At 41.4% G+C, this 25,822-nt stretch overlaps 1 protein-coding gene across 1 annotated transcript; it reads right to left on the minus strand.

Moving 5' to 3' along the window:
• Nucleotides 1-2,508: 2,508 nt before the first annotated feature.
• Nucleotides 2,509-25,510, minus strand: LARP6 (La ribonucleoprotein 6, translational regulator). Its single transcript, XM_043987704.1, has 3 exons — nucleotides 24,993-25,510; nucleotides 11,328-11,538; nucleotides 2,509-8,597 (listed from the first exon to the last, which is right to left on the minus strand). The coding sequence occupies exons 1-3, from the start codon at nucleotides 25,256-25,258 to the stop codon at nucleotides 7,530-7,532; spliced, it is 1,545 nt and encodes a 514-aa protein (XP_043843639.1). The 5' UTR covers nucleotides 25,259-25,510; the 3' UTR covers nucleotides 2,509-7,529.
• Between the last annotated feature and the right edge of the window lie 312 nt (nucleotides 25,511-25,822).

Raw genomic sequence — 25,822 nt, forward strand, 5'->3', positions numbered from 1 at the left:
TATAGTAATTGAGAAAAAAAGTACAAAAAAAAAAAGAAGATACAGCTACAAGTTATATTACAATTTGGACACCAGGGGGAGCAGAAAAAGCAAATGATAGGTTTTTAGGGTGTGAACACAGCTATATCAGGCTCACATGATGTGACCATTGAAAAACATTTAACATTTGGGCTAGTATTACATGAGCAAAATAACCCCAGGGTTGAGAACTCCAGTTTGAATTTATTATATGGTCTGGTTATAGTGTTTCACAAGCTGTAATGTTCCAGACAACATTTTAGGATTGCAAATTTCAAAGGAAGCATCTGTTTGCATTGCTAATGGAAGTTCAGGTTCAGTCCCATTCAGTCCCATTCAACCCCATCCCATCTCATCCTATCTCATCACATTCCATCCCATCCCATTGTCTTGTATAGGTAATGAGGACATTGGACCAGATAATAATAGCTGACACTAATATGGTGCTTTAAAACTTACAAAAACCCTTACCTCTCTACAATGACTGTTGTCAGTGTAAATGGAAATAACAACCACAAAGCACGTGAGACTGAATGTTGTGAAATGATAGGGAACAGATGTGGCTATGTTAGATGCCTACTCTTGTACTGGTATATAACATATTTTGTTTAAAAATATGTTGACTGATGACTAATGTGAAAATGTGTTTAATGTGATTGTACATATATAACCTGTATCAGATTGCTTGCCATCATGGGGAGGGGAGGGGGAATGAAGGGAGAGAGAAAAATTTGTACCTCAAAATCTTATAAAAATGAATGTTGGAAATATCTTTACATGTAACTGGAAAAAACACTATCAATATTGAAAAAATTAAAAATTAAAAAAATTAAAATATGTTGACTGATATTAATGCATTTCTTTTCTTTTCTTTTAAGAAATCTTTTGCTCAAAGGAATGGCTTTCTGGGATCTAGGAGGGAAAGGGATACAAATGCAAATCTAGCTGATGTAAAAACAAAATATATCCCGAAAATATGTTTTAAAAACCTTTCCTTACAACAGCCTAAAGGAGAGGACCTGAAGTCCATGAATAGATTTTTTTTTTTTTGCAGAGTGATAACGGTTAAGTGACTTGCTCAGGGTCACAGAGCTAGTAAGTATCAAGTATTTGAGGCTGGATTTGAACTCAGGTCCTCCTGAATCCAGGGCCAGTGCTTTATCCACTGTGCCATCTAACTCCCCCCCTCTCCCATGAATAGATTTTGGGGGCAGATCTGTGAACTTAGGTGAGAAAAATTACATATTTATTTTCATTAATCTCTAAGTAGCATTTCACATTTTCTTTAATTATGATTAAAAAATCATGTTATTCTGAACAGGTATCCTTAGAATTCAACAGACTGCCAAAGGGACCCATAAGACAAAAAAAATGAAGGTTCCTTCCAGCTTTGAGATTCCCCAATTATGACTTTGCACACTCTACATCTCTTTCTCAAGCTCTACAGATCATACGACTGATCCAAGAACTAGGAGTACTTGTGAAAACAGCTTCTCAGCTAGGAATTACTACACTAACTGGAAATCAAAGTCTGTTGCCAAATAAGTTTCCACCCTCAAACACACACATACTTTCCACATACCCACATATATACACATTCCAGATATACTGAGCATCCAGTTGTTTATTCCCTCTCTCATGGAAGGCAGACACAGGAATAGGAAGTGTCCTTATTGATAATATTATCCAGTCTCAGGGGAATCAGAATCAGAGAACCAACGGGATTCTTCTGTGCCACAGAAAGTGGCAACAGGAGCTTGCCAGCCCATCTAGACTTACCTATTACTATGAATCATACAACAGTGCAGCCAAATCCTTATGTTTGTGCCCAACCAAGGTAGGACACCTACCCACCTTTACCTCTGTCAGAGACCTCTGATACCAGGGGATGAGGGAAGCCAGATATGTGAAATCTAAGTTCCTGCTAGTATATAGGCAACTCTGAACATTCCAGATATATCAGCAAAAGCAAACATAGGCTTGCAACCCTAAAGTAAAGCAAATTTCAGTTGAAAGATGAATTGAGAAGCAATATGGCACGGTAGAAAGAGAGCTGGCCTTGGAACCAGGAAGACCTGGGTTCAAGTCCTGCCTTAGACACACTGGTGGTATGACCCTGGGCAAATCACTTAATTTCTCAGTGCCCTAGGCAACTCTCTAAGACAACAAGTTGAAGACAAGGTACCTACCTGCATTGGTAGAGGGCCTTTCTTTATCTTGGAGTTCCCCATATCAAGGAAATAAGAGGTCTAGTCCCTATCCCATAACTTCTTGTTATTGTTCAGTCATTTTTCAGTAGCATCCAACTCTTCATGACCCCATTTGGGGGTTTCTTGGCAAAGATACTCGAGTGATTTGCCATTTCTTTCTCTGGATCATTTTACAGTTAAGGAAACTGAGGCAAACAGTGTTAGGTGACTTGACCAGAGTCACACAGCTAGGAAGTGTTTGAGGCCAGCTTTGAACTCAGGAAGATGAGTCTTCCTGACTCCAGGTCCAGCACTCTACCCATTATGCCACCTAGCTGCCCATCCCTTAAAGAGAAATAGTAAAAAGATATTCAAAGTATTTCAGAGCATCTGGGATTTATATTTATTTAAATTCTTGTTTTAACTCTTCAATAGTTTTAAAGTGATATTTCTATTGATCACAAACTATGTATGCTATATTTATGAATGGGAGTGCTATTTAATAAATTGCATATTTAATTTTTTTGAGGAAAAAAAGAACCCATGGATTCTGGAAGGGTCTTAGTCACATCACTTCATTTTGTGGTTGAAACTGAGGCTCAGACCTCAGGTTATGTCATACAAGGAACGAGTACCAGAACTGGGAACTGAATCATGCCTGGATTGAACCCAGTCCTCGTGACTGATGGTGCAGTGTGATCTGACCTGAAGTAACCACAAATGCAGTGCTGAAATTGGTGGCTAGCAGGGTAACTGGGATTCCTTAGTCTCCCATTGCTTCCCATGGAATTAGCCAACCTAGGACCATCAAACCCCCATAGCAAAAACAAGTATTACACCTTTACATAAGCCAATTAAGGACCTGTATTTTTTTTGTTTTTGTTTTTGTTTTTTTGGTTTTTTTGCAGGGCAATGAGGGTTAAGTGACTTGCCCACGGTCACACAGCTAGTAAGTGTCAAATGTCTGAGGCCAGATCTGTATTTTGTTAATATAGCTGGAATGATATTGTGAGGTGGACCCTGACCATGTATTTAGAAAAAAAAACTATCTATAGGCTTTTTGCACTATAAATTATTTTATTTATTTATTTATTTTTGGTGAGACAATTGGGGTTAAGTGACTTGCCCAGGGTCACACAGCTAGTAAGTGTTAAGTGCCTGAGGCAGGATTTGAACTCAGGTCCTCCTGAATCCAGGGCCGGTGCTCTATCCACTGCGCCACCTAGCTGCCCCTGCACTACAAATTATTAAAGAACATTGAGACAGAACCTTGGGGTTCTAAGTGAGAGTCTACCAGATCCTCACAGATTTAGAATTGGGAGGGGCCCTAGAGGTCATCTACTCCAACCCCCTCATTTTACAGATGAGGAAGCTAAGGCCCAGGGGTGTAAAGTCACTTGCTAAAGGTCATACAGATTAGTGGTAAAGGTGGAATTTGAACCAAGGGTTCTGATTCAAAATTCAGTGTTATTTCCCATTATATACCACATTGTTCAGCTACTGGTTCCCTTTATTATGTCCGTGGATTTACCAGTCTTCATTATCCTACTATTGTGGGAAAAGTACCAAACTGAGGTGTAGGAGGCTTGTGTCCTGGTCCTGCATTTAGCCTTTCTAGATCTGTTTCTTCACCTGTAAAATGAAGGGACCGGTAATGTCTGTGTTCCCTTTCTTAGACATTCTAATATTCTAGGATCCTAAATCAAAACCTCTCAATGAAAAATCAAGAGGACCAATAAGACATGACATGGAAGGGTTTATATTCTTTGCAGAACAAAGCTCTATAGAAAATGTGGTTTGGGAATTTAGGGGCAAAGATCTCAAGTTCATAGCCATTGTTCTAGGATACAAGGTTTAGTCTCATAACACTAGCAATATGGTACATATGGGATGAACTTAACTAGAGTAGATCAAACATGGAGAGAACTACTGTGCAAATTCACATTTGCCAGACAAGAATCAAAAAAGTTAACATTGAATACATACATTAGGAATTAATGCTTTCTAATAGGTAGAGAGATGCTAGTTGTTGTTATTCCTTTGATTTTTTGTGTGATCAGTATCTATATTTTTTTCCTTTTGAAAATAAATTCATTTAAGTTTGAAGCATCTACATTATATAACTGCTATTGTTGTTGAGTTGTGTTCAACTCTTCATGACCCCATTTGGGGTTTTCTTGGCAAAGATACTGGAGTGGTTTGCCATTTCACTCTCCAGATCATTTTACAGATGAGAAAACGGAGGCAAACTGGGTTAAATGACTTGCCCAGGGTCATATAGCTGGTAAGTGTCTGAAGCTGGGTTTGAATTCACAAAAATGAGTCTTCCTGACTTTAGGTTAGCCACTCTATCCACTATGCAAGTGGATTTAACTGTACATACATACAACAGAGGTAAATAATTAACAACCATTTCTCCAGAAAAAAGCACATATAACATACTTCTTAAATTTAATCTGCATGATTATTTTCACTATCACTTTTTTAGGTTGAAACAATCGACAAAACAATCAATGAAGTCCAATTTGTAGTGTTTGCCAATTTCTGAGGTCTCCATGCTCACGTTGAAAATTTAACACTTGGCTCTCAGGAGCTGGTATGAGCTGATTCCAGCCTACTCCCAAATGTCAATATGTCAAGCATCTGTAATTTCATCAGCATACACACTCCATTAAGGTAGGCTGAAACTCATCTCGACCTTACTAGACAAGTCTTACAGAGTTTCCTGGGACTTGGGAAGGTTAAGAGACTTGTCTTGGCTTACCCAGCAGTCAATGTCAGAAACTAGATATAAACCACTTCTTTTGACTTTAAGTAATCCCTGTGTGGTATTGTGGAAAGTACTTTATAGTCAGAGCTTATGGTTGTTGTTTTTGTTCAGTCATATTTTTGACTCTTTGTGACCCTATGGACAAAGATACTGGAGTGGTTTGCTATTTCCTTCTCCAGCGTGTCCCCATTTTAGAGATGAGGAACTGAGGCAAATAGGGGATAGTTAAATGACTTGTCCAGGGTCACACAGCTAGCAAATATCTGAGGTCGAATTAGAACTCAGATCTTCCCAACTCCAGACTAGTGCTCTATCCACAGCACTACCTACCTGCTCCTGTAGTTAGATAACCTTCATTCGACTCAAGATTCCGACGTGTGTGACTATGAGCAAATTATTTCACCTTCCTGAGCCTCAGTTTTTTTCTCTGTAAAATGGGGGGAGTGTTTGATTTCAGTTCTAGGTCTTTGATTCTGTAAGATTAGCAATATATATATGCAACCCTTCTCTATGTGACTTTTCTGTAAAATTTTATTATTCTCTTCTAAATTAGCAGCTCAAAAATACAAGGGAGGCCTAATTCATACCTCAGAAAATGCTTACATACAAAATGCTCAAATAACTAATAATGTAGCTTTAAAAAATAGATCTCATACTTTTGACACTTGTACTACACAGACCAAATCAAGGCCCCTCTGACCCAGTGACACCTTAAGGCGATGGAATAATTAGTACTCTGGGCTTACATTTAGGAAGTGGATTTGGTGTTTGGGGCTGTTTCCCTGAAGATTAGCTTTTGGTAAATCCTGTCTCAGCAGTCAGAGTTTCATGTTGCAGAGTGAAGTAGGATCTGGCTTTCATTAAAATGAACAAAACATCTGTAAAAACACCCTGGGCTGGGTTTCCCTGCCAAGTTTTTCGGGAAGGGTTCGCTATGCTAACAAACAGCAAGGCTGTGCCACAGCTGAGGGTTTAGCCAGAGTTTAGGAAAGAGGAGACTGACTGGTAAGGTGACAGGGACATATTTAGTTTATTGTGTGGAAGCAAGGACAAGTGCTGTTACAAAAGGAGAGGGGTAGTGCGTAAGCATTCTGGGAGAAAGGAAGAAGAGAAAAATAAGGAGAGGATGGCACAAAGTTTCTAAGACATAAGACCCAGCTTGCCTAGCTTTGGGAATTCAAAAGGAAGATTTTGCCATAGACTGGAAAGAACCCAAGGATTTTTACAAGAAAATGGCCAACAAGCTACACCTGGAGGGGACTACTTAATAGAGTGTAATTGGATGCTATACTGTGTTGGCTAATCTGACACCATAGCAAATATTAACTCTAGAAACTTTTACCTTGAAGTTTCTTTACCTTGTAGTAAGGTCCAATTGTGTTTTTAAATGTGTGTGTGTGTGTTGTGTGTACACTGTAGGAACATGAGGAATCATCGATTGATTGGAGAAGCCAATGAGATTGTAGGAATAAGAGGGCAGTGAACTCAGGGACATGGCTAATGAAAGATAAATCTTTCCCTGTTTGTCCCCTTGAAAATAGAAGGTGTAATGTAGGAACCTGAAATCTACTTTTGAATGGATATGCAGTACTGGTTTGTCATGGAGGCCAGAACAGTAGAGAAATATACAATAATTCTTTACTTCTGCCCAATCTCTCCTCCTAAAGAAAAATGAAAAAAAATCTACCAAATAATTATAGTAATAGGATTCATTCATATAATAGAAGTCTGTACAACAAAATCACTGCTTTTCCTCCCTTCTGTTAATCAGTGAAACTGGAGAAGGAACCTGGGAAAACTAAGCTGTTTCACTGTGATCCATTGGCCATGCTTTTGCATCAATGATTCTCCTATTCAGTCCTACCTCTTCTATTGGGACCAGATAGCCAATTTATTAATCCCAGATGATATGCCGGCTCATCATCCCAATGGGCCAAGATGAGTCTGGGAGCCAATTTTTCCTATATTTTCTCTTTTTAATTCACTTATAAGAGAAAATATACATTTTTATTTGGATCTTAAAAAATCAGTACTTAGCATAGTGCCTGGCACACAGTGGGCACTGTTTATTAACTGATTATAGGAGAGCAAACCATGTATGTCAACTAGGTTGTCATTAAAATTAACTCTTTGGGTCTTTGAGCCACACTCACCTTAGCTTCCTTGGACTCTAAATAGTAGCAAATCTCTACACATACCCCATCTCAAAGGAGGTTTCTTTAAAAAAAAAACAAAAGCAGAAAAAAATATCTGTTCAATCTTTCCTAGAGAGTCTCTCCCATTCCTGTTTAGTACCATTATGTTTACATATATGTGACATTGTCAAAGTGACCATACCATATCAAAGTGGCCAAATGGTTGTTTGGAACTAGGAGATATTCTTTAAAATGTAGTTGCCTGACAATACAAATATATAAATTAAGATATCTACACCAATACAAAACATTGAAACTTGTACGTAAGCCAGTCCTTGATCATGCCAGCTGTTTTGTTTGACCCAGGAGAATAAAGGCTGTTTTCCTATGGAGCTAGTGTGGAAAACGAACATATATTTACACGAAGACCCTTTTTCTTTCATGTCCCCCATGAAATCCTTTGGTATCATCAGGGCCTCTTGGCAACCTCAGCACCCCAACAGGTGACCCATCTGCATTCTGGACTTTGCGGGTGAGTAGCGGGCTGGCGGCCGGACTTTTCTCATGTGTTCCCCACTGGGCTAGGCGACGTCTCTGCACCCAGGGGCTACTGGAGGGAGTGATGCTGCTGTCAGAGGAATAATCCATACACTTTGGAACAATGTCAGGACTGGCACTAGAGTTTAGCGTGACATCCTCAGCCAGGGGAGATTTCCTGGACACTCCTTTACGCTGTACCAGAGGGCTGTTCCAAGGACTTGAGCGAGGAGAGGCATTTGGACTCAAGTGATGGTTTTGATAGATGGAAGGGCTAAGCTTGCTGGAGGCCATGTACCGCCGTTCAACCATTGGGGACGTAGGATTACTCTCTGGGTCCGAGGAGCTATTGGCTGATGACTCATCACCCAGGTACTGAAGCTCCTCGACTCTCTTATTTAGGGTCTTATTTTGGTGGAAGCTCGTGGCAGGTTCCTCCTCCTGGTTCTTATCTTTTGAGGCTTTCTTCTTGGGTGCTTTCATACCAATGAGGACAACTTTAATGCTGCCTTTGCTCGGAGAGCCCATGCTCATGGACTCATGGGCTTTGATGGCAGCATCTACCTCTTCAAACTCCACAATTGCGCACACTTGAGTCCCTACTTGACTATACCGGCTGCTAAACTTTCGGATGTCTGGAGGCAGCTCTTTCCCTGGCTTGAGAATTCTCACAGACGAGATGACTCCAAATGTTCCAAAGACCTTAAGAAGATGCTCCATGACCTTTTCCTGTAGCCTTCCATTCTCCTGAAGCACAGCCAGAGCCCATGGCTTGGGGAACAAGTGGAGGTCATATACCAGCAGCATCCTACTTGGTTGGTTTTCAACAGGGAAGAAAGGAACCGGTGTGATCCTCCTCACTTTCCGATGATCCTCATTCAACTCCAGAGTTTCTGAATACTTCAAGGCATAGGCTGTGGTTCTCCAATCCCGAGTAAGGTGTTTCACCTGAAAAAGGCAAATTTGAAATGGCCTTATTTAACTATTCCTTCAGAATCAACAATACACCAACTGGATCTATCTGTATCAGGAAGATCTGTCTTCCTGAGTTCAAATCTGACCTCAGACACTTACTAGCTATGTGACTCTAGACAAGTCACTTAGCCCTGTTTCCTTCAGTTTCTTCATCTGTAGAATGAGCTCAAGAAGGAAATGGCAAACCACTCCAATATCTTTGCCAAGAAAACCCCAAAAGGGGTCACAAAGAGTTGGACATGGCTAATATTGACTGAACAATCACAAAAATACTTCTATGACTAAGGATATTATTTTTAAATCTAATTTTTTAATGAATAAAAATCTTTTATTTTCTCCTTCTCACCTAAGGAAGACTCCTAAAGGAGAATAACCATGTATATCATTAATCAACCAAGTTGCCATTAAAAAGAAGTCCTTTGGACCTTACAGCAACATACTCCACCAACTTCCTTTGGGCTTTAGATGACAGAACTCTTTATGCATTTATCATCTTAAGGTAGACACAATGGTTGTTACTGTTGCTGTTGTTTTTTTTAAACAGTTGCTATTCAGTCTTTCTTTCTTTCTTTTTTTTTTTTAGTGAGGCAATTGGGGTTAAGTGACTTGCCCAGGGTCACACAGCTAGTAAGTGTTAAGTGTCTGAGGCCGGATTTGAACTCAGGTACTCCTGACTCCAGGGCCAGTGCTCTATCCACTGCGCCACCTAGCTGCCCCTGGTCAGTCTTTCCTAGGTATTCTCTCCCACTCTCTGTCTTAGAACCATTACCCTAAAATATATGTGGCATCATTAAAACTGGTTAAAAAAAAAGAAAAGAAGAAAAACAAAAAGCCTTTTAAATCAATATGCATAGTCAAGCAAAACAAATTTACACATTGGCCATGTCCAAAAAATACATCTCAGTCTACACACTGAATGCACCACCTCTTTGTCAGGAGGTGGGTACCACATTTCATCATAAGGTACAATTGAGGATGTTAAGTAAAGAAATATTAAAGGGGGTAAGTAACTAGGTGGCACAGTGGATAAAGCACTGGCCCTGGATTCAGGAGGGCCTGAGTTCAAATCTGGCCTCAGACATTTGATCCTTACTAGCTGTGTCACCCTGGACAAGTCACTTAACCCCAATTGCCTCACCAAAAAGAAAGAAAGAAAGAAAGAAGGAAAGAAAGAAAGAAAGAAGGAAAGAAAGAAAGAAAGAAAGAAAGAGAGAAAGAAAGAAAGAAATATTAAAGTGAGTGAGCTCACAGATTTTAAAGCTCAAAAAAAGGAAGGACTCCCAGAAGAGGCTTATCCAAGCTGCAGTCTGATTCTCCTTCTCTGTGCCCAAGAGTTCCTTTAAGGCTCCCCATTGCTACATTTATTCCAGAAGAGCTTCCAAAAACTCTCTGGGGTTTCCCTACAACATTTCAAGTGAGATCAGGAGAATGCCTCAAATCAGACCTCAGAAATATGAAATGGGACAGAAGGCCTAAGCTTTGGGGAAAGACTGCTATAGAGAAAATGCTTTGCTTTGGTCCCTCTGCATTTGAATGGCAAGACGGGATAATTCAATGGTTTGGAAATGATCTTTCCGTTGTGTAATTCATCCAGCTTCTAGGCTTGCTTCCTTCCTAGGAGACATACTTCTCGCCAACAAAAAACACATCTATGTGCACATTTTCTCTCACTTAACTGAAATGTGTAGGAATGGTTCCCTGCCCTCCACCCTCGCCCACCTCCACCCCTAGGACTATAAAACCATCACAACGATGACAGAAGCACCAGCAAGGGCTCTCCATCTCCCTACTTGATAGACTGCAATCAAAAGGAGCCAATCTCAGAAGAGAACCAAAGGGAGGCAGTGCATTAGAGTCAGAGGCCCTGGCTTTGAATATTGCCTCAGCTACTAACTGCCTGTGTGACCCTGGGTAAGGCATTTAACTTTTTTAGGTTAGTGTCAGACATTCAAATTTAGAGAAATTTCCACTCCAAATGTTCATGTAGACTATTTGTACCTGACCTGTTGAAAAGCCTTCTGACCTTGTCTTGGCCTGATCAGCAACAGTCTGACACTGATTATTTTGGTCCCCTTTGAGAACTAAGGACCACAACCAACTTTTCTAGGCTTCAGTTGCTCATCTGTAAAATAAGGGGGTTAGACTAGATGGCCTCAAAGCTTTAAATCTATGACCTTATGTTCCAAGAATCTTCACATAATAGGCTGGCAGCTAGGGGTGCAGTGGAGTCAGGATGATTTGTTTTCCTGAGTTCAAATCTGGCCTCAGACACTTACAAGCTGTGCGACCCTGGGCAAGTCACTTAACCCTGTTTGCCTCAGTTTCCTCATCTGTAAAATGGAAATAATAATAATAATAATACCTACCACTGAGGCTTGTTGCGAGGATTACATGAGATAAAATTTGCAAATCACTTTGAAAACCTTAAAGCACTATATAAATGCTAGCTATCATATATGTTTATATTTGTATATGTACAAACACATATACATTTTATATAATAGATACACAGTTTCACACACAATCCTCTTTTCTGGCTTTCTTTGCATATGTATGTTGATGATTCACAATTTTAAAATGTTTAATGAAAATTAAATTATTGGTCAGCTGGAACTGTGAGAAAAATCAGCCAATTGACCTTGAGTACCTTGAAGGAGCTTCCTCTGATTCATTCTTTTTTTTTTCCCTCTGATTCATTCTTACCTTTTTGAAAGATGTGAGCAGCTTGACACTCACATAGCCTGCTTGTTCCTTCTCACGTGGTTTGAGCAAGAAGGCGTCTCTTTCTAGGTTTTCATCAGAGAAATAGAACTCAATCTGGTCTACCAGCTTCAAAATTAACTCGTAGCTTGGCGGCTTCCAGTCCTGGTCCTGGTCAGAGCCATCATTCTCCCCTCCACTCGTGGTTGTACTGCTAAAAGCAGATAAGAAAGGTTTCATTTGTCAAGCTGGTAACCACTCTATCACTGGTCACTGGAGAAAGGGTGATGAGGTGGTATGAGGGGTGATGTTCCTGAATGTGCTAAGGTTTTGTGTTTGTTTAGAAAGAGACACATTTGGGTTACAATATGATCTACCCCATCATACTCTTGACTCCGTTGTAGAGAGGGAGTACCCCCAGGGAGCTGCATATTTAATTCAAATTAGTAGAACGGGAAAACGGCATTCAGGGCCCATCATATCTCGAATGTATTGACTTCACAAAAGAACTGCTTCAAGACTGTCCCCGACCTATGCTTCAATCTAATGGTTAAAAACATCCCTCCGGGGGCGCTAGGTGCGCAGTGGATAAAGCACCGGCCCTGATGCAGGAGTACCTGAGTTTCAAATCCGCCGCAGACACTTGACACTTACTACTGTGTGACCCGGGGCAAGTCACTTAACCCCCATTGCCCTGCAACCCCCCCCAAAAAAACATCCCTCCTAACAGAGGGTAATAGATTTAGGGTGTAGATTGAGACACAGAGCAGGTAGTGGTACAGTGGATAGAGTTCTAGGCCTGGGAGTCAGGAAGACCTGAAATTCAAACCTAGCCTCAGACATTTATGCAGCTTTGGACCCGTGGACAAGTCACTGAACCTTGTTTGCCTCAATTTCCGTCATCTGTCAAATGATCGTGGAAAAGGAAATGGCAAACCACTCCAGTACCTTTGCCAAGAAAACCCCAAATGGGTCATGAAAAATTAGACCTGACTGAAAACACAAAAATTATTGTGTTTCCTTTTGTAGTTGCTGCAATTCGGAAAAGAAATTTTGACAAAAGTGTGACACTGATAGAGGGAAGAAAGTAATGAAAGAATTTGGAAAGCCATAACCCACAGGAAGCCTGGAGACTATTTAAAAGCACCTCATTGGGAGCTCAAGAAAAATGAGTGCTAGAGACAGAAAATCCTCAGCTTTTGGAGGTGAGGGGGTGGAGGGAAGGAAGGATGGGGAGAAGACAACAAAGAGCAAAACACAATTCTGTCTGACTAACTGGCAATGTCAAAGAAGCTATCATGCTGAAGAAATTATGTCTTTCAAAAAAGCAGGGAGATCACCTAAGGGAATAATAGTAGAAAGGGAAGCTCCAAAGGTGTGACAGGTCAGGTATAAACTTAAAAGGAACTAGTCCTAAAAAAGAATTGGGAGACCACCACCTAAATCAAAATATGATGCTATTTCTGTGTATCAAAGGGAGGATGCCAGCTCCAAAATCAACACGATGATCTCAATGCGAACGAAAAGCTGATGCCAAACAGACCAAATTAGTTTCACATCTTGTTCTTTGCAACGTTAGTTGTTAGAAAGATTCCACTCCGAGGTTCTCCATTTGAAATGAAGAGGCTAGAGGTATGAGCCAGCCAGCCATGGAGGTATTCAAGTAGGGGGCGGATGAACTCTTGGCAGAGATACAATAGAAAAAAGGCTCAACTTTGGGTGAAAAGTTGGATTAGCTAGTCTCAAAGGCCCCTTTCAACTCTATGTTCTATGTATCAGATCTAATAATTGTAAAAGCATAGGGTGTCTGCACCTGGTGGGGAAAACTATATACAGATAAACCAAAGGGATAAAGATAAATTACAAGAAATTGGATTGTTACAGATGTTAAAGACGAGAATAGTGTATTTGTTTATCAGAAATGGGCAGACCTACTTATTAGGGACTGGAAAGTAGACCAATACAATTCTTGATCTTATATGGATTCCATAGGGGAGCAGAGAAACCACAGATTGGGCAAGTTTGTTCTATATCAGGGGCAACCGGAAGATTCTAGTAATAAAGCATATAATCACTGATCATGAAGCAAACACGGCATATTGGGAGCTAGTAGTGGCTGCAAATTTAGAAATATCACAATTTGTAAAGAATCACAAATGGCAGATGACCTCAAGAGCAATGTTGGTATGAGGGCTCAGTGAGATATATCAAATGAAATAAATGAAATATGTTTTGTATACCACAAAGTACTATACAAATGAAAGTTAAAGTTGTTGTTATCAGACAAATTTATTATTAATAACGGGTTGGGGGGCAGCTAGGTGGCGCAGTGGATAGAGCACCGGCCCTGGAGTCAGGAGTACCTGAGTTCAAATCCGGCCTCAGACACATAACACTTACTAGCTGTGTGACCCTGGGCAAGTCACTTAACCCCAATTGCCTCACTAAAAAAAAACAAAACAAAAAACCCCCAAAAACCAAAACAAACAGAAAAACAAACAAACAAAAAATAACGGGTTGGTTCAAAAATCTCTCAGATAATATATAGAGATAGGAAGTCTATGGTATATATCCTCTCCTGCAGCATCATAGGGATAAAAATGCCACGTGTTATTTATTTGTAGTGTAAAAGATGGGTAGCTCTGAGAGAAGGATGGTTAATAAATTCTGAATATTTTATCTGGATTGTTTGTTTGCTGAGCTACAAGTATCCCTCAGGTGCTGGATCATGGTACAGGGTGGGCCAAAAGTCACAAAGGGTTATGATGTTTTAATAACTTTATTAAAATTATTTTTCTTTATTTTTTCCATTTATGAGATTTGATTTTTCACATATAATGTAAATTCGTTTCCTATACATATATTGTAAATGATGCTATGGTATTATAAATTAAAAACAACAAATAAAGGAGTTATTCAATATTTGTGACTTTTGGCCCACCCTGTAGATTGCTTTTTTGGCTGTACCTCCCAATGGTTTGGATTCCTTCCCACTGAGTTTATGTCAGCTTCTTCTCTAAAGGGACTCTTGGGGTCAACTTTATTTCAGATGCTAGCATATAGCAGATGATTCAGAGAACTGTCCAGGGAGTGCCATTAGGCACTGGAAAGGAGAATAGCCCACCAGGTGGGACTGTGAAGAGTTGAGGGTAAAGGTGAGCAGGTTAGAGAGAACAGGGAACCAAGGCTTATCTGAAGAGGAAGTTCTGGTGCCAAAGGGATTTAGCTTCTGTTGGTGATAAAATCTGCACAGACATAATGAGAAGCTGTTTTCTATAGCCACAGCTAAATCTCATCAGTATCAGAAGCTGCACATCACCTTCTCCCTCCCCCTTGCAAAGTCTTGCTGAATGTTGAGTCACTTCTGTCCAGCAGGGTCTTCTGGGCAAGTCAAGACACCATGGATTAGAATAGGGGTCCTTAACTTGGAATCTTAAGGGGATTTCAGCAGGGATGTGTAAACAGGTTAGGAAAAAAACCTACATGATTATTTCAATGTAATTTGTTTCCTTTGTAATCCTATATATTTTAGTTTATGCATCTAAAAACATTATTTTGAGGGGCAGCTATGTGGCGCAGTGGATAAAGCACTGACCCCGGATTCAGGAGGACATGAGTTCAAATCCGACCTCAGACACTTGACACTTACTAGCTGTGTGACTTTGGGCAAATCACTTAACCCTTATTGCCCCACAAAAACCCAAAAACCAAACAACAACAACAACAACAAAAAACCCAACAAAACATTATTCTGAGAAGGGATCCATAGGCTTTACCATAGTGCCAAAGGGGTTCATGATTTGGAAAAAAAATTTTAATCCCTGCATTGGAATATAATCTCTTTATTTGGAAAGCACTAGCAAGGTGGCTGCTTGTGCTACCCTACCTCTTAGACAATTCAAAGAAGTCAAGGCTGTGAGATGGATAAAAAGAATATAGTTTCTGGTTTCTATTGGCGGGTGGTGTTTCTCGTAGCTGCATTTTTCAGGGTCAACTAACATTAATGAAGCACCCACTAAGTGCCAGGCACTGTGCTAAAGTGCTGGTTTACAAAGGAAGGGCAAAGGAGAATTCTTGTGATAAGAAGCGTCATGGTAGCAGCAACATGGGAACAACTATGTGCAAATAAGAACTCCAATACAGGAGTAAATTGGAGATAAGTTGAGAAGGAAGGTGCTAACATGGAGGAGGAAAGAGAAAGATGTCTTGTAGAACATGGGAGTATTAGCTGGTACTTGCAGCCATGGAAGCGAGAAGATGGAGATAGGAGGGAGAGTATTCTAGATTATTGGGGAAAGGCCAGGGGGAAATGGTGGTAAGCTGGAAGATGGAGTGTCTTGTAGAGGGGAACAACAATGAGAACACTGTCACGAGATTGAAGAGTATGTGGAAAGAAAGTGTGGGAAGATGATGGAAAAGATAGAAAGAGGCAAGGTATGAAGAGCTTTCAAAGCCAAACAGGATTTGATCCTTGATCCTGGAGGTGATAGGGACTTGCTGGAGTTGACTGAATAAGGGGGTGAGAGACTGACATAGTCAGATTTGCTTTTTAGGCAGATCCCGTTGGGCAGCCTAGTGAGAGGGATGGATTTGGAGGTGGGAGAAGACTTGTGGCAGGGAGAACCCATCAGGAGACTAATCAGCAAGCTATTGCAGATAGTCCAGGTGCAAGTGATGGGGGGGGCCTGCTTCAAGGTTGGGGGAGGTTTCAAAGGAGAGAAGGGAAGCCTAAAGGAGAGATTTGCCAAGTTAAGAACCAACAGGACTTGCCACTGATTAGATATGGGGAGAGGGAAGTGGTTGGAGATCATAAGCAATTAAGGATGCCACCCAGGTTGTAAATCTAGAAGACTGGTAGAAAAATGCTCAGAAAGAGCCCACTGACCTAGAAAAGAAAAGGGATGGGCATGACTAATGGAAAAGATTGAAAGCTACATTTTTTTAATCAAACAGAATTTTTCCAAGCAAAAGACGTTTGAAAACTATTAACCAAGTTGAATGGAAGCCGTTATTACCAATGGACTGTGAACTCCTCCTTTTGAGAACAAGATCTAGATCACAGTTGTCCCTCTGTAACTATCTTTGTATACTCAACAACTGGAACAGTACCTTTCACATAGTAAGTGTTTAGCCATTGTTTGCTGAATCACTTTCTGAAAAATGGCAAATCTCTTCTCTTGACCAGTGGTCAGTCTTTTTTTCCTGCTCTCTTTAAACCTATATTTTTTCTAGGTACACATAACTTTATTCTCCTTCCCTAGCCTTTCGAGTATTATAAACAGCCTGATAAATAGTACTCTGAGGATCAGTGCTATTTAATATTTTTAATCAATGATTTGAATAAAGGTATAGATGACCTGCTTATCATATTTACAGATGACACAAAACTAGTAGAATAGCTAACACACTGGATAACAGGGTTAAGATAAGGAAAGATTTAGGGGCAGTAGGTGGCGCAGTGGATAGAGCACCGGCCCCTGGAGTCAGGAGGACCTGAGTTCAAATCCAACCTCAGATACTTAACACTTACTGAGCTGTGTGACCCTGGGCAAGGGCACGGTAACCCCTATTGCCTCACTAAAAAAAAAAAAAAAAAAAGGGTAAGAAAGATTTGGACAGCTTAGCAAATTGTGGCCAACTCGAATAAGATGAATTAATAGGGATCTGTCAACAACAATTAAGGGCCTGATGTGTGCTAGGCACTGTGCTAAATGCTAGGGATACAAAGGTGAAAAGAAAACATTCTCTGTCCTCAAGGAGCTGACATTCTTTGGGGGGGGCGTCAGGGAGACAAAAATGGATTTTAAATAAGTTTTATACCAAATACATACAAAAGTCAGTCAATATAAGGTAGTTGTGGAGAGAGATGTCACTACCACTTAGGAGATCAGGAAAGATATCATGTAGAATTCAAAAGGGTTTCTAAATGTGGGGTCCACAGACCTCCCCGAAACACATAGACATATTTATTTATTTGTTTATTTAGTCAATTACATATTAACTTATTTATTTATCTATTTACCTGTTAATTTATTTTAAAATTTATTTCGTGGGGCAATGAGGGTTAAGTGACTTGCCCAGGGTCACGCAGCTAGTGAGTGTCAAGTGTCTGGGGTCCAGATTTGAACTCGGGTCCTTCTGAATCCAGAGCAGGTGCTTTATCCACTTTGCCACCTACCTGCCCCCTACATAGATATATTTAAAGGGGTCTGTGAACCTGAATGAGAAAAATTTACATCTTTACTTTCACTCACCTTTAGTTTCCCTTGCGTATTTTATTTTATGCCTTTAAAAGCATTATTTGGAGATGGGATCCATAGGCTTTATCAAATTACACAAAAAGTTAAGAGCTCCTGACACAAAAGGCAGTGCCTCAGCTGAGTCTAAAAGGAAACCAGGGATTCTAAGATGTGGAGATAAGGAGGTAGAGGATTCTGGGCACAGGGTCAGCCAGCATAGAGACACAGAGATGGGCAATGTCTCTGTGTGGAGCAGTAAGTAAGCCAGTGTGACTGGACTATAGACTTCGGGAGTGGATAAATATAAAGAGGTCTATTTGAATCCTAAATATCAATTTTATAAGCATGAGAGGGCGGGAGGCATGGCTACATATCAATTCATTTGGAAGAAAAAGATCTGAGATTTAGGAGATTTCAAGGGCCAATGTGGAGTCAAGAATTTGAATGATAGCCAAGAAAGTGAATGTGACATCAGCCTGAAGCAAGACAGGCAAAGCATCCAGAAATGGAGGGAGGTGATAGATAGTACTGATGAAGTCCAGACTGGTTGCTAGCAAGCTGTACGCAATAGTTCATGGTACAATCCCCCTTTTCTGTTCTATTATGGATATGGAAATGTCCACTAATATTTGAAAAGAGCTGAAAATCTACAATTGTTACTTGAATGCTAGCAGGTACCACCATCATCATCATTTGCTGTTTAAGTTCAGAATAAAAATAATAATAATTAAAAAAAACCTCTACACTGGTCTGACCACGTTGGATTTAGCTCAGGGTTCTATATATATTTTTTTGTTTTGTTTTGTTTTGGTGAGGCAATTGGGGTTAAGTGACTTGCCCAGGGTCACACAGCTAGTAATTGTTAAGTGTCTGAGGCCAGATTTGAACTCAGGTCCTTCCGAATCCAGGGCCGGTGCTCTATCCACTGTGCCACCTAGCTGCCCCTAGGGTTCTATATTTTAAGAAGAACATTAATAAGTTGGAGAGCAACCAGAGAACAGGGGACCAGGATGGTGAAGGGCTGTATGTTACTACTATGAGAATCGGTTGAAGAAATTAGGGATTGTTAGCTTAGAAAAGAGAAGATTTAGTGGGGACATGATAGTGGTTTTTAATTATTGGAAGGGCTATCATATGAAATGGGAGAGTATTGAGGGACTGATACACAAGATACCTAAAGGAGAAGATACCAAAGGTGTGGGAAAATCTTGGACCTAGTAATATTGAAAAAAGATGACAGAGTATCAATAGCACCAATCATTATGTCTTCTTTCCCATCTCTACAAAATCTTTATGAAAGTCACTATTACATAAATCAGTGTTAGTAGAAAACAAACATACCTTTGCAAGTGACATTCAATAATCAGTCACATTTTTACTGTTTCATAATTAACGGAAAGAAATAGAGCATAAAAGATCCCATTGTGCTTCCTGTTTGCCAATTATAAAAAAGGTATTTCATTTAGTAGAACAAAACACTACCTTACAGGTAGACTCTTTTACAACAAGAAGTTTCCCAAATATATACTGAGATCATTCAAAATTCCTTAGAAGATTTAATCACAGAAATAACTCTGGTCATTGACCTGATAATAAACATCCAGTGAAGCATAGAACAGGGAGACATATGCTCACCAGAGGTCAACATTCATCTATGCCTTTATATGTCACTGATTAAAAAATGTGCCAAGATTACCATCCAAAAGCATCCTTCTTCAATCTGAATTTTGCACTGGATCTCCTTTATCACAGATGACATTGTACTGACTGACTCAAGCCCTAGAAAACCTTTTAGAAGATATATGTCATCATTCAAAGGAGTTTGTCCAAGGCCAAGTAGATGAAGGAAATCTACTTTTCAGATTTCAACATGGATTTGGATAGATACTCTATAAAATTCAGCCAACAATATGTAGATCTGGGGTAGACAGAGAGTAGACTTGGATAAGAAGTTGGGACAATAATTGAAACAAAGGAGGAAAGCCAGTTGGAATGCTTCTGGGAAACTGCAAAGCTCTTTTTAACTGACCTTAAGCTTGCTTTGAAAGTCAAGGCTCGGGGGAAGTTGAGTGAGAGGCAGCTTGAATCTCTCAAGCCATTTCTGCCCCCCTCATTCCCCCAGCCACCACCAGTGGGGAATGCTCCTCCCCCAATAAAGGAACTTTCCACAGTCAGATGATCACCCCATGGTCCTCTATAAAAGAATTTGCCTGTCTCCTGCTCAGAGAGATAGGTATCTTGGAGAGCCATGCCTCTGTGCCATGCCTTCTCCCCATGAGAAGTCCAAGGTCTTCTCTCTTGGTTTCCTTTCCCTAGTGCCTAAATAAAATATTATTTTATTCTAATTGGAAAAAAAAGAAAGTCAAGGCTCATCTTTTCAACATTAACATTTCACTGATGTTGCTATGTGGCAGTGAGACAAGAGGAAAACAACTACTTACAAATAACAAAAAATAGGTATCGCGCAGAGGGCAATGGAGAAACATGTGTTGAGTGGGAGCAATAACCTACAAGAAACTCCAAGATGGGCTGGTCATGTGGCAAGAGCAAGGAATGATGGGTGGACAGTGAAAGAGCTCTACTGCTACCCTTGTGATATTGGAAGAAACTTAGGAAGGTCTTCAGCACATTGGGTTGATTCCCTTGCCAAACTTCTGAGAGGATATGAACTGGAGTCGTACAGAAGGCATGGCAGGTATAGGCTACAGTCTGTACTGCTGGAGGGGACTCCTGAATCAGTGAAGTCACAGATTGATGACAGGGGCTTGAGGGGCAGCTAGGTGGCGCAGTGGATAAAGTACCAGCCCTGGATTCAGGAGAACCTGAGTTCAAATCCAGCCTCAGACACTTGACACTTACTAGCTGTGTGACCCTGGGCAAGTCACTTAACTCCAATTGCCTCACCAAAAAAAAAAAAAAAGAGGGGTGGGATGATTACTTGAGTATCATGTGGAAGAGAGCTTAAATAGTTTCTCTTTCTCACAGAATGCATAACTAGGAGTAATAGATGGATATTTCAAAGAGGAAAATGTATTCTTGATGTAAGGAAACATTTCCTAAACTATCTAAAACTATCTAAAATGGAATAGGCTGTCCAGGAGGTAATGGGTTACTTCTTGTTGGGATCATAAATTTAGATCTGGAAGGAATCTCTGAGGACATCCAATTCAACCCCCTCATTTTACAGACATAGAACCTGAGGTACAGAGTGGTTAAGGGATTGATCCAAGTTCACACTGGCAATAAGTAGCAACATAGGGATTTGAACCTGGGTCCTCTGTTTACAAATCTTGCACTTTTCCTCCTGTGCCACTTGGTGGTTTTCAAGTAAAAATTGTCTAACTCTGTGTCATTCATGTTGTCTAGAGGATTATTTTTCAGGTGTGAGCTCACCTGGATGGCTGCCCCAGTGGGTCACTCAATTCTGAAATTCTGTGATTCTGTGAATTGTGTGCTATGGCAGCCAAACAAGCTAATGTCATTCCAGACAATACTGAGAGGCATAATGTCCATGACCAGGAAAGTGACAGTCCCACTGTACCTCAACCTGGTCAAACATCTATTGTACTGCATTCAATTCTGGGCAACATGTTTTAGGAAGAGCTGAAGAGCACTTAGAAAACACCAAATGGTTAAAGGCCTCATGTCTATATTATGAGAATCAGCTGAAAGAACTAGAGATGTTTAGCCTGCACAAGAAAAGACTGAGGGGCAAAATGACAGCTGTGATGTGGAAGGCTGTCAGGTGGAAGAAGAATGATTAAGTTTGTTCTCCTGGGGCCCAGAGAGAAGAATTGGAAGTTGAAAAAGGACCAATTTGGGCTTAATAATAGGAAAACACTTCTTAACGATTTGAGCTATCCAAAAGTAGAAAGGATTGCCTTAGAAAGCAGAGGGGGGTGGCGCTAGGTGGCACAGTGGATAAAGCACCAGCCCTGGATTCGGGAGGACCTGAGTTCAAATCCAGGCTCAGATACTTGATTCTTACTAGCTATGTGACCCTGGGCAAGTCACTTAACCATCATTGCCCAGCCCCCCCCCCCAAAAAAAAGAAAGCAGTGAGAAGTCTTCAAGTAAAATGCTGAAGACCACTTGGTAGCTATGGTATGGAGGGGATTCTTTGTTCATTTTGGGCTGGACTTGATGGTCTGTGAGGTCCTTGAAGCCATGGTCTCTGATCATTGAGGCTCAGGAGTTGAAACACAGAGACCTCCTAGAGCAAAATAAGACAGAGAATCTCTTAATACCACAAGAGTCCCTTTGAATACTAAGTCCAGTATTGTGAAGCATAGAACTCAGATGGGTAGGACACAGATGGCAGGCACTAAACTGATATTAGTTAATGGTATAGGGCAGGCTTATGCAAAAAAAAAGACTTCTTGGGCATTATGCTATTGTCCACAACTAGAATTAAGACATTGGTGGGAAACCTGGAGCTTTACTATAAAGCGGCAGTCATCAAAACTATCTGGTACTGGCTAAGAAATAGAGTGGAGGATCAATGGAATAGGCTAGGCATAGGAAACACAGTAGTAAATGACACTAGTAATGTAGTGTTTGATAAACCCAAAGACTCCAGCTTCTGGGATAGGAACTCAGTATTTGACAAAAACTGCTGGGAAAACTGGAAGATACTATGGCAGAAATTAGGCATAGACCAACATCTTATACCTTATACTAAAATAAGGTCAAAATGGATACATGATTTAGACATAAGAGGCAATACCATAGGTAAATTAGGAGAGAAAGGAATAGTCTACCTATCAGATCTTTGGAAAGGAAAACAGTTTGTGACCAAACAAGAGATAGAGTATATTATAAAATGCAAAATGGATGATTTTGATTACATTAAATTAAAAAAATTTTTGTACAAACAGAAGCAATGCATCCAAAATTAGAAGGGAGGCAGAAAGCTGGGAAATAATTTTTATGGCCAGTACTTCTGATAAAGGCCTCATTTCTAAAATATATAGGGAACTAAATCAAATTAATAAGAATCCAAGTCATTCCCCAATTGAGAAATGGTCAAAGGATATGAACAGGCAGTTTTCTGATGAAGAAACCAAAGCTATCTATTCCCATATGAAAAAATGCTCTAAATCTCTAAAGATTAGAGAGATACAAATTAAAACAACTCTGAGGTACCACCTGACACCTATCAGATTGGCTAAAATGACAAAAAAGGAAAATAATAAATGTTGGAGAATCTGTGCAAAAATTGGAACACTAATGCATTGTTGGTGGAGCTGTGAACCGATCCAACCAACCATTCTGGAGAGCAATTTGGAATTATGCCCAAAGGGCTATAAAGCTGTGCATACCCTTTGACCCAGCAATACCACTTTTAGGTCTTTTGCCCAAAAAAATCATGGAAAGGGGAAAAGGACCCACATGTACAAAATTATGTGGTGGCAAGGAATTGGAAGTTGAGACGATGCCCATCCATTGGGGAATGGCTGGACAAGTTGTGGTATATGAATACAATGGAATACTATTGTGCTGTAAGAAACAATGAGCAGGAGGAGTTCAGAGAAACCTGGAGGGTCTTGTGTGGGCTGATGATGAATGAGATGAGCAGAACCAGAAGCACATTGTACACAGTATCATCAACATTGAGTGTTGATCTACTGTGATGGACTATATTCTTCTCACCAATGCAATGGTACAGAAGAGTTCCAGGGAACTCATGATATAAGAGGATCTCCAAATCCAGGAAAAAAAAAAAAAAGAACTGTGGAGTAGATGCCAAATGAACCATACTATTTCTTTTGTTTTTGGTGCTGATGTTTTTCTATTTTGAGGTTTTTCGTCATTGATCTGATTTTTCTCTTATAACATGACTAATGCAGAAATATGTTTAATGTTATTATGTGTGTATATATATATATATATATATATATATATATATATATATATATATGTAACGTATATCAGATTACCTGCTGTCTAGGGGAGGGGAGAGGGAGGGGAGGGAGGGGAGGGAGGGAGAAAAATCTGAAATTGGAAAGCTTGTATAAATAAAAGTTGAGAACTATCTTTACATGTAACGGAAAAAAATAAAATACTTTATTAATTAAAAAAAAAGACATTGGTGGGCAAGTTTGAGAAACCTAAAAATCACAGAATGTCAAAGCTGGAAGACACTCTATTCATCATAAACCTTTCAATTCCTTCACGTTATGAATGAGGAAACTGAGACCTTGAGAAAGGAAGTGATTTGGCCAAGGTCATACAGCTAATTAATGGCCAAGCTGAGACTAGAACTTGGTCCAATGTTTCTTTCTTCCCCTGCAACCAGAATGAGTAAAGACAATTCATATTATTATCTCTTATGATAAACTAACTGCCAGACTGTTATAGACTGTTAAGGCTATTAAACACTTCAGCTTGGGGGATCCTAGAACCTTGTAAACAGAGAGCTAAGAGGCCATGAAATCCTTCTGTGAGTCTATCCTTATGCTATTTACAAATCTACAAATCTCTCATCATTCACTCTGGAGGGGGTTGGGGGGGGGCGGTGAGGGGTGAGGTGAGAGAGAGAGAGCCAGAGTCAGAGAGAAAGCCAGAGAGAGAGAGAGAGTGAGAGACAGAGAGACAGAGAGAGACAGAGACGGAGAGGCAGACAGAGAGACAGAGACACAGAGAGGAAGGGAAGGAGACAGAAACAGAAAGACAGAGTAACAGGGGGGGAAAGGGAGAGAGAAGGGGGGGAAACTGACACACAGAAAGACACACAGAACGGCACATACGAGGAGACAACTTGGATTACATAGAACATAATGGGGGCGGGGTGGGGGGAATAGGTAGCATTATTCTTTTACCATCTGCATTGGTGGGGTGCTTAGCTCTTACCAAAAAAAAAAAAAAAAATTGTGGATTCGGGTGTAGACAGCCAGCCAAAGTGAGTAACAGCTGGGACTAGTACATCAGTGTCCTTTTTCCATAGGCATGACTGACCCAACCCAGATGATTGATATGGAGTTTTTGGCCGCTCTGGCTTACAGGGCATCAACAGCTCCCTAAACTCTCCAACTCCGACAGCCAGCCAGGGGGGAGGCAGGGATGGAGAGATCTTGACTTGCTCTCTGGAAGAAAACCCCAGAGGTCTGCAATAACAGGCTCGTGTAGAGCGAGGATGGGGCCCACCGTACTTCTATGGGCCCCTCCCACCATCCTCTGGGGAAGGGGCCGGGATGTGGTGCTGGCTGCGTGCGTGTCGCCCAAGAAGCGCGCGATCTCGTTGCCCAGCGCTAGCTCTCCCAGCCCCAGGGATCCTGGGGAGGGGAGAGCGAGCCCTCATGAAGAACAGCCCTCACTGCAGGTCGGTCCAGCGCGCTGTCGCCTGCAGTTCTCCAGACCGCCCCCTCCCCTCACTTTCTCCATCCCAAAGTACCCCAGATCCCTCTCCAGGCCTTCCCGGCTCTCGTACCTGTGCCCGCGGCTAGGCTCATCCTCGCTGGCACTGCCCCACCCGGGGCTGAGATAGCGAGCAGTGTCCCCGTCGTCTTCCCCTTCCCCGATGCCCCCCATCGCTGCACCAGCCTCTTCCTCCCCCTCCTCTTCGGCCGCCTGAATGGCTACTCGGATCTGCACCGGATTCTTAGTCCGGTACCAAGCCTCGTATTGCTCCTCCTCTCCCAACGCATCCTCTTGCCCTTCGCCGTCCCCGCCGCCCACCTCCATCGGCTGAGCCATGGCGGAGCCGGAGAGCGGGAGGAGCCGAGGGGCCGGGGCTGGGAGCGTGGCGGCCTCCCCTGCCTGCCCTGGGACTGCCTGCCCGATCGGGGGCGGCGGCAACGAGAGACTGGCTGGAGCTCGGGGAGGGGAGGGACTTGAGGGGTCGGTGCTGCCCCACTCCAGGCGGGCCGGCCTCTCTAGCAGCAGATCTGACTAGCTGAACGCTGAGCCTTTCTTTGGGGGGGGAAGACTGGGCGGGAGGGAGTACTGGAGGGTGAGTCAACTTCATTTGTGCTTTTTGCGTCTCGATCCGGGGTCAGCTGATGCCTGTCCGGGAATTAACCCCCCGATTCCCGATACTCCACCTCCCCTCCACCCCCATCCATCTCATGTTGCACGGAAGGAAGGGGCCCTAGGCTGGAGAGAAAGTAGCATTTAGAATTATGGAATCCAGAGTGAGAGCTCGGAGAAAACTTTGGAGATCCTGGAGGGCTGTGACCACCTCACATTTCACAGATGGAAAAACTGAGGCTCAGATGAATGACCTATCACACAGGTAGCACGCGATAGAGCTAGTATTTG

Source organism: Dromiciops gliroides, chromosome 2 (genome assembly GCF_019393635.1).
Source record: "Dromiciops gliroides isolate mDroGli1 chromosome 2, mDroGli1.pri, whole genome shotgun sequence".
Classification (NCBI taxonomy): Eukaryota; Metazoa; Chordata; class Mammalia; order Microbiotheria; family Microbiotheriidae; genus Dromiciops; species Dromiciops gliroides.